Source organism: Balaenoptera musculus, chromosome 16 (assembly GCF_009873245.2).
Source record: "Balaenoptera musculus isolate JJ_BM4_2016_0621 chromosome 16, mBalMus1.pri.v3, whole genome shotgun sequence".
NCBI classification, from domain to species: domain Eukaryota; kingdom Metazoa; phylum Chordata; class Mammalia; order Artiodactyla; family Balaenopteridae; genus Balaenoptera; species Balaenoptera musculus.
The window spans coordinates 63,763,000-63,772,578 of record NC_045800.1 but is presented as its reverse complement, the minus strand read 5'-3'; the positions used below and the strand labels follow the sequence as shown (position 1 = coordinate 63,772,578).

General features: G+C 52.0%; 1 protein-coding gene across 1 annotated transcript; it reads right to left on the bottom strand.

The window, feature by feature from the left end:
* Positions 1–1,140: 1,140 nt before the first annotated feature.
* On the bottom strand, positions 1,141–5,767 carry PRF1 (perforin 1). The gene is made up of 3 exons (XM_036828979.1): positions 5,694–5,767; positions 3,714–4,256; positions 1,141–2,776 (listed from the first exon to the last, which is right to left on the bottom strand). Exons 2-3 carry the CDS (start codon positions 4,250–4,252, stop codon positions 1,648–1,650), a joined length of 1,668 nt encoding a protein of 555 aa, XP_036684874.1. The 5' UTR covers positions 4,253–4,256; positions 5,694–5,767; the 3' UTR covers positions 1,141–1,647.
* Between the last annotated feature and the right edge of the window lie 3,812 nt (positions 5,768–9,579).

Below are 9,579 nucleotides of genomic sequence, written 5' to 3'. Positions count from 1 at the left end.
CCTTGAGGGTATGGCCCATACCCATGTTTATTTTCAATGAGTGCAGCAGGCAGCGTGAAGTTGCGTGATTTCTCTTGTGCTCTTGTCTGTGCATGTGGCTGTGAAGGGAAAGGTGTAAGAACGGTGGTTTCAACCAGGCTTCTAGAGCTTGGCAATCCCCTCACCCAACTTGGGGATCCAGGGTCAGTGTAATGTCACTGCTGGGCTTTTGAGCCTGTGTGTCCACGCGGACCTCAAAGGGCTTAATTTGTAGGGAGTTTCAAAGAGAGTCAGGAGGGCTGTGTCAGCAACTCTGAACCCCACTGACAACGGCCCTTCACAGCCGAATCCTACCAGGTCTAGGAGGTTACCCTGAATCTTGCCGCCCACCCCATGGGCCTGTGTTCTGAGGCCTGTGTCCCAGGCACATGAAACAAGGACCAGTTCATTTTATATCACAAGCTGAGGCTCTGGGGATTCCTGCATGCCAAGCCCAGGAGGCCCTCAGACAACACCTGGTTGAAACCACTGCCTTCTCTCCTCGAACTGTGGGACAGGGGAGAGCTGTTAAGTCTGCCAGATGGGTTCTGCTGAAATTAGAGTTTCCAAACTGGTTGCTCCGGATCAGTCATGGCCTGCATACATGTCCTCTTTGGCTCGTACTGTGCTTGCCCATATAGATTTATTTTTACAAAGTGAAATGAATTGCCAACACTTACAAGTCACGCTGGGATTTCTGGTTGCTTTAAGAAATTAGAAAACCTGGCAGTACTGGGCTCACATTCCTGCCTGGGAATGTTTGGCTGGTGCAGAGCTGCCCATCTCCCCACCCCCACCCTGGAAAAGACGTGCCCTTCGGTTCACCAGAATCCTCACCATTCCCTCTTGTTTCTCAGCTCGGAGCTGAATGCGCATTGGCATTTATCACTGTTTATGCTGCTGTTTCTTGAATCAAAGAGTTATGAGGAAAGTAAAATATTTTGGGTCCCCCCATTTCCAGCCAAAGTGGAAAAATAGTTTATTTACATTATTTGCCTACCCCTGGGGTCAACCACCTGTTCTATTGGGTAGGGTGGCTAATGTAGAAGTTTATCTCCAAGGCTGTGTTTGGTCTCCATCCTCTCCTCTGCCACAACCAACACCATCATGGTCACCGTCACATCACATTTATTGGTCCTCTGTCAGGCTGTGTACACAATGAGACAGGTCAAGAGAGCTCTGGATTTGTCTGAGAGGCAAAGCTTGGTGGGCAAAGAAAACAGAGCAAACAGAGCAGCTGGGGCCAAAGGGGTTAGATCTAATATGATGAAGAATTCACCACACTAGAAGAGGGGCTGCAAGGGAATGGTACACATGACACCAGGCAGCCTGGTGGGAACAGCCTCCTGGCCTTCTGCCCGGCTCCTGACCTGAGCTGGGACCTGTGTAGCAGTGGCTGTAGGGCGTGGCCCAACTCCAGCTCATTTCTGGGCCTTGAGAATATCGAAGAGCTAAGGTAGTTTGGACAGAGTGACTCAGGGCTGGCCTGTAAATTCAGCCACCTCGCTGAAAAAAAAAAAAAAGCCTCAGTTTTCCAACTGTCTAATGGGGATATGGAGATAGGCCCTCTGGGTCCCTTCGTGAGACCCCTCCAATTCGGCACACTGGTCCTCTCAGGGCCCACTGCTCTCACCACACTGGCCCACTCCGGTTTCCTGGAGGATCCCCCAGAAGCCCTTGGGGGGCGTACTCCAGGCACGTCCCCCCCGTCAGGTGAGGTAAGCACTTAGCATGGTAGGAGAATCTCAGGTGACCGTGCTTCAGGTGGCACTTCACCTCGTGTGAGCCAGACTTTGGAGTCTGGTCACAGGTACCGAGAAGGTCATCGTCCCAGCCAGAGTCTGCATCCCAGACCTGCACCCTCAGGGGGCCCCCTGTGGTCAGGACCACATCCCCGAAGTCCAGCTGTGTCATCCACCTGGGGTGGTTATTGTTCTGCACTGTGTCGGTCCTCAGCTCCCGGCCGCCGAAGAAGACCTTCAGGTAGGCGTCCGTGGCAGTGGTCCAGTCTCCCCACAGACCCGTCGCCAGGAAGTTCATGACCTCCAGGTGGGCCAGGCCCCTCTTCCTGGGACAGCAGTCCTGGTTGGTGGCCGCCGAGCCATGGCACATGCACTGGCACGGGTCCTTAGGGTTCTTGCGCCGCCCCGGGGGGCACGGGCGGCTGCAGTCCCTCCAGCGTGCCCTGTCCGTCACGTACTTGCTCACAGCCTGCCTGAGCGCCTCCCGCCGCGGGTCCCGGCTGTCCAGGAGCAAGTGGAGCGGCTCTAGCGTGTAGTCCACCAGGCCGGGGCTGTCCTGCAACGAGGCCACCCAGGCTGAGAACTGCTCGGGCCCAGCCTGGTTCCCGAACAGCAGGTCATGCACGGACGTGTGGTGGCCGCCAACGACCTCAGAACAGCGTTCCCGGTAGGCCTGGTGGAAGGAGGTCCCCATCTTGTGCTGTTTCTTCTTCTCCTCACACTCCTTGAATGCCGACGAGGCACTGGCGTGGCTTCCTATGCTGACCTCGGCCTCGACGGCCAGGCAGTCCTCAACCTCCTGGGCCGTGAGCCCTTCCAGGGCCAGCTCGCAGGTGCGCAGGGCGGTGAGGGCTGAGACGCGGCCGCCCAGCTCCATGGACCGGATGAAGTGGGTGCCATAGCTGGAGATGAGCCTCCGGTAGTCAGGCTCGGTGGAGATGTTGAAGTGGGGGGGCAGGGTCTTGAGGGCCCTCTTGAACTCAGGGTGCAGTGGGGGAGTGTGCACCAGGTGGAAACTGAGGGGAGAGAAAAACATCAGATGGGCCCAGCGGTGGGTAGTGTTTTCCCCTAAATAACTCCTGTGAGATTGCCCAAGGTCACATTAAGTGGCAGAACTAGGGCTTGGACCCAGGTGGCCTGGCTCCAAAGCTCAAGCTCTGAACCACCAAGCCAGCAGGGAAACCCACCCTGCCCGTTGCCCCTTGGTGACCTAGGTACTTTGTATAGGTATTTTTGTCTTTCTTTTTCAAAAATAGATTTTTCTTTTCTAATTTTAAAAGCGATGGTACGACACCGATGGTATCTCTCTGGCTTTGGAACCTAGTCCTGTTGCCTCTGTCTGTCTGTCCCCTGGGTTGGGCCTTGTATACCTGGGCTTCTGACAACTCTGGCCACGCAGGCAGGAGCGCCCTGTCTCACTGTGTGGGAAACACGGCCTCCCGTGAGGGAAGTCAGCGGGGGTGGGTGACTCTGGGTCCCATGGAGACCGTGCATTTCTTTGGGTGACTAGGTCCCTGAGGGCTCAGGGCATGGCTACTGTTGTTCAACCTGTAGCCCGAGTTCTTAGCACAGAGCCTGGCAAGGAGGAAATGAAGAGTGCTTGAGCGGATGAAAGAGGGCCAGGGACAGGAGGGACCCAGCCAGGCCTCCTGCCCGCAGGAAGCTAGCAATGCCCAGGGAAGTGGCGGTTGGGTGCTCAGTAGACCAGACTGACACCATCTGGGGCTCTGAGCATAGCCTTGCTCGCTTGCCCTCCACCTGTTCTCTCCCTGGGTTCTTCCAGGTCAGGGCCTCAGGGAAGGGGGTACGTGAGAACCAGGACTGCCATCTCCTCCTGGCGGAAGCGGCTGCCAGCTCCCCACGCTGCCATTCCAGGGCTCCCAGACCACCCCGGGTTTCCCACGCCTTTTCCAAGTCCCATCCAACCTCCACTCCCCCGACCCCGGCGCTCACCTGTAGAAGCGACACTCCACTGAGTCCAGGCTGAAGCGGTACTGGTCCTGGTGAGTCTTCTGGGCCGCGAAGTTGGCTGCCTGGGAGTGGGAGCCCGCCACGGTCACGCGCACGTTGCTGCTGGGCTTGGGAGTCACGTCCAGCCCCACCTGCCAGTCGTTACGGATGCTGTTGGCCGCCTCCCCAGCCACCTCCTCGGTGGAGCGACCCTCATCCTTGACCACTTTGCGGTTGCAGCCCGAGCCCTGGGCGCGCCAGTCGGTGAGCGCCAGGGGCAGGCGCTGGAGGGCGCCCTGCTGCAGGGCGTTGCGGCAGAGGGTACAGGTGCCGTCGGGCCGAAGGAAGTGCTGTGTGTCCACCGGGAAGGAGCCTGAGCGCCGGAGGCTGGTCACATCCACGCCCTCCCCCGCCAGCCAGGAGCCGGGCACGAACTTGAGGTTGCGCCGGCACTCAGAGCGTGCGGCCGTGTAGCAGGGGGCAGGGGCGGGTGTGGGCAGAAGCAGGAGGAGAATGCCGGGGAGGAGCACTCGGGAGGCCATGGAGCTGTGGAGACAGAGGGCAGACGCCGTGGGCAGGGGCATGGAGGAGGGCCGACCCCTCCTCCCACTGTAGCTTATCAGGCCGTATGGGATGGGGAGGGAATGAGATATCTCTTAAGTCATTGGATGTCAGAGCTGGCATGGCCTTTACAAACCTGGTCCACCCCCTACATTGTTCAGATGGACCCAAAGAGGGGAGTGGACTTGCCCAAGGTCACACAGCCAGGAGGAGACCCTTGCTAGGATTTCACTATTTAAGGCCAAATGGGAATCCAGATGGATGGTTTTGTCCCCAGGACCACAGCTACAGCTGGTGGGGAGGGGGCTCTGCGTGCAGAGGAGGGGACGGAGAGTAGCTGTAGAAGATTTGGGGAGGAATCTGGGGAATCTGGGAACTCTAGGGAAGCCTGGATTCTGGAGAGGTATTATTGTGGACCCAAGAACAAGCCATGCTTTCTTTCCTCACCTCACCTCTCGCATTATCTCCCCCCACCCCCATTAAGCCCTTAACAGAATTGGAAAAGATTGCATCACCCTCATTCTCCCCATTTCCCCTTTGGGGCCCTCTCTCTGAGCTCATGGAAGAACATCAGCCTGAATTCTAGAATAAAAGCTGCCTATGCGCCTGTGCCCCTAGATCCTGTGTGGGGAGGGGCCGTTCGGTTTGCTCTCCTCCTCATGCTTGTCTCCTCTTTGGCATTCCCTGCCACGCTCTTCGGGAATCTGGCCATGTCTGCAAGCTGCCTATTGCCGACTCTCGGACAATGCTTAGCTCAAAGGTTCTTCCTCAGTTTGAGGTGGCTCTGGAGCGTCACTGGGCCTGCTTATGATCTGGAATCTCCTCTCTCTACCCCAGTCCGAACTGAGCTCCTCAGACGCCTCTCCACTCTGGCACCTGCCAGGGACAGCGGCTTGTCTGAGGCCCGGGGGATTACGGACAGCAGGAACTTCCCCTGTATTCCAGCTGGAACCTTCTGTGCCTTACCTAAAGGAGTGGCTTGAATGGTGGAATTCTAGGCAAAATGGCAGGCGCCAGGGAGGTAAATAGGAGAAGGGGAGTCTTTTGAAGGCCCTCCGATCATCTTGCTTAGGCAGCCAGCGTAGTTCATAACCTTAATCTAAAGAACTCAGTCTCCATCCTGAACCCGGGGAGCCTGTTTCCAGCTTTCTTAGTTTTAACTGTCAGCATTTGAAGGGGCCTTAAAGACTGTGTACTCTAACCTCTTCATTTTGTATAAGAGAAAACTGAAGCCCAGGGTGGGCATGAGGCTGCCCAGCGAGTTAGTGACAGAGCACAGTCTGGACCCAAGTCTCTTGCCTTATGGGTTACAGCACTTCCTGCTCCATCAGGCTCTTCCCCAGACAGAGCAGCCCTACTCTTGTGCCCCTCTGTCCCCACTCAGAGGCTCCCAGCCTCCCTGACCCCCTGCTTCCTCCCTACCTGGAGTCCTGTGTTGAGATGGTCCTACGCAGACACCCTCTCTCCCCACGGGAGGCTCCTGAAATGGTGGTGCAGCCCCCCAGGCCACAGTTCACATCTCATCACGCAGGCCACAGTTCACATCACTTCTGCTTCCTGCCCCGCCCCCCAGCTCTAGTCATGGGTCCCCTTTGCTCTCCCCCGCCCACCGGCACCCAGCCTTCCCTCACCTCCTCATCCGGCCTGCTGACAGCCCTCAGGAAGCAAGCCGAGGGGGCCAGAGGCTCATGTGCCAAGCAGAGCTGCCTGGGGCATGGGAACCCGGGGCAAACAGGTGAGGTTTAGGGAGTGGAGCGAGAACACAGGGGTCTGAGAGCTTCGCGATTCAGCTCTGGTGTTGATGACAGGCCAGCAGGGAACAGCTTCCCTGCTTCTCCCTGCGGCATCGCACGTGTGGGCTGTCAGAGGCAGTACAGAGTGGGAGCTCGGAACCGGTCCGCCTGGGCTGGGGCCAGCTCGGGTGCGCACTAACTGTGTGGCCTCATCAGCTTCTTTAGCCTCTCTGTGCCTCAGTTTCCTCATCTCAAACTGGGGATGATATTAGCGCAGACCCCATGGGTTGTGAAGAATTGGGGAGTTTCTACGTGTGAAGTGCTCAGAGCAGTGCCTGGCCCTCTGTGAGTGTTAAAGCACGTGACCGTTCCCTCCTCCCAGGGCAGTGGGGAGAAAATAAATGTTGTTCACATCTCCTTGCCCACTTCCTGCCCATACCTGCACCCCAGCCCAGGCCAGGTTCTGGGCCCCAAACGCGTACCCCAGGACTGGGTCTCCTGCTCCTCACTTTGTGAGGAGAACCAGTGGCCTCGCTGGTCTCCAGCCTCCTCCCTAGCCCTGGTCTGTGCACCCATAGTGCAGGGGGGCAGGCAGCTGGGCGACACTGCTGGGAGGAGAGACTTGGGTGAGGCCAGAGGCCTGGGGCCTTCTCCAACCTTTGTCTTACGTGAGGTTTCCATGGGTTGAGTGACTCACAGGGCAACTTCTGGGGGGCAAAGTCATACTGGTCTGAGGTGGAGATAGCTGGGTAAGTGGGGGACCGTTCTTGTGAGTGCACCCTCTAACCGCGTTAGTGACAGGAAAAAATAGCCACAGGCCCCAGACCACATGTGACACCATGGGATGGCTCATCCCTTGAGTTTACGTCCCCCACTGTGTCCCCTGCTCTTACGGGAACTGGGGTTTAAACTGTCTTCTCGAAACCCAGCCCCATCTCCTCCCCACAATGTCCCCCTCCCTCTCCTAGAATTTGTGGCCTCCCGACCCCCTTCTAGCTCCTGCCCGCGGCCTAAGTCAGATATCCAGGCTGTGAGGAGTTTAGTTTTGACCGTGCTCAGAAGACCAGTTTGAGGGGCGTGGAACCCTGCAGAAAATCTGTAGGAAGAGAAAGGTGAGGTAGGGGAGACAGGTTCTAATCCCAGCTTCGATGCAAACTTGCTTTGTGACTCTTGGCAGTAGAGTTTTAACCCCTTTCTAGGTTCGTTTCCTCATCTATAAAATCAAAGGGAGGACTTTGGGATTTCTAAGGATCCTAATGATGAAATGTGCATTTAGCAGTTTTCACTCGGCGTATGAAGTGGCGAATGTCCAAGAGATGCTGGGCGGGGGTGGGGGGGTGGTCCATGAAAGAGTAGTGATGACATTGAAGTTTACAACTACTGATTTTGGCCTGTGTAGCTGATGACAGCTGTCCTCTCCGGCTGAAACTTAGCACTTGACATGTGTTTTAATCACAGTTTTTCCACAGAGACATAAGATGCAATTTTCAGACACCATCTGTACAGTTTATTATTAACAACTTTGTTGAAATATAATTCACATACCATACAATTCACCCATTTAAAGTGTACAGTTCAGTGGGTTTTAGTATATTCGCAGAGTTGTGCAACCATCACCACGATCAATTTTAGAACGTTTTCATCGCTCCCCCAAAGAAACCGTGTACCCGTTAGCAGTCACTGCTCCTTCCCCTGACACCAATCTACTTTCTGTCTCTATGGATTTTCCTGTTAATTGAATCACACAAGATGTGACTTTTTGTATCTGGCTTATTCCACGTAACATAATATTTTCAAGGTTCATCCAAGCTGTAGTACGTATCAATACTGTATTCCTTCTATTGCTGAATAATATTCCATTGTATGGACATACCACATTTGTTTATCCATTTATCAGTTGATGGACATTTTGGTTATTTTCAATTTCTGGCTATTGTGAATAATGCTGCTATGAACATTTGTGTACAAATTCTTTGTGTGTACATATGTTTTCATTTCTCTTGGATCTATATGTAGGTGTGGAATTGGTGGGTCTACAGTAACTCTTTAGGAACTGTTTTCCTACATGGCTGCATCGTTTTACATTCTCACCAGCAGTGTATGAGGGTTCCAACTTCTCCACATCCTTGTTATTATCTGACTTTTTGATTATAGCCATTCTTATGTGTGTGAAGTGTTGTCTCATTGTGGTTTTGATTTGGATTTCCCCAATGGCTAATGATGTTGAGCATCTTTTCATTTGCTTATTGGTCACTTGTGTATCTTTTTTGGAGCAATGTCTATTTGAGTCATTTGCCCATTTTTGAATTGGGTTATTTGTCTTCTTATTATTGATTTATAATAGTTCTTTATTTCAGATTCTAGACCCTTATCAGGTATATGATTTGCAAATGTTTTCTCCTATTCTCTGAGTTGTTTTTTCACTCACTTGATGGTGTCCTTCAAAGCATGAATGATGTTAATTTTGATGAAGCCCAATTTATCTATTTTTTTCTTTTGTTGGTTATACTTTTAGTGTCATATCTAAAAGTCTTTGCTTAACCCAAGGTCATGAAAAACCCTATGTTTTCTTCTAAGAGTCTTATAGATAGCTCTTACATTTAGGCCTGTGATCTACTTGGAGTTTATATTGTGTATGGAAAGGGGTCCACCTTCATTCTTATGCACGTGGATATAGTTTTGAAATATATTTTTTTGAGGTTACAAAATGTTTACTCTTGACAGAAAAGCTCCATGGATACTGTACACAGAATGCATGAGAAAGATACTGATCCTGAGGACATCTACTTATACAAACTATACCTACTGCAAACACGAACTGTAATGAAAGGAAGGAGGTCCTTTAACAAATCCAGTGTTTAGATTGTACTTACTGTGCATATTTTAGAGATCCAAAATGCAGTCCCAGGCGTTGTTCCCTTCATCCTGTGATCATTCTTTGTTCCCTTTTCTTTACAGATTTGTGAAACTTTGGGATTCTTTCTCACCCCTCAAATGAGTTATCTATAGTTATTCTCGAGTTATCACCTTCAGTCTCATGAAATAAGTTGAAGAGTTTTTCCACTTTCTCCATGCTATGGCAGAGTCTGTAGAAGGCTCAGTTTTTGTAGTTGGGTAGATTTGTAACTGCAGGGTCCGTGTCTTCAATAGCTCTGTTCAGGTTCTCCAGCTTTTTTTCTGGTATCGGTTTTGACAAGTTACATTTTTCTAGGAAACCTTCTTGTCTGTAAAATTTCACACTTGTGGGCATGAAGTTATTTACAACAGTCTCTCTCTTTCTCTTAAAAGTTTTTTTTTTCTGAATCAGTAGTGATACCCCCTTTTTAGATTATAATTTTTATTATGGTTTTTCTCTTTTTTCCAGATCATTCTTGTTAAAGATTTTTATGTATTTTCGTTACTTGTCTCAAAGAATCTGCTCATGGCTTTATTCATCCTCTCTGTTGTATCATTATTTTCCATTTTGTTCATTTCATTCTTATATTTTTATTTCCTTCCTTTTTCCTGTATTCTTTGGGCTTCTTCTATTGTTCTTTTTCTAATGTCTTGAGATGAATCCTTAGTTCATTAACTTT

Excerpts from the sequence above, each read along its gene's own strand:
- PRF1 (XM_036828979.1), bottom strand. The coding sequence starts at position 4,252 with ATGGCCTCCCGAGTGCTCCTCCCCGGCATTCTCCTCCTGCTTCTGCCC. Across the intron at positions 2,777-3,713 it reads GTGGAGTGTCGCTTCTACAG|TTTCCACCTGGTGCACACTC; the intron begins GTGAGCGCCGGG and ends CTCTCCCCTCAG.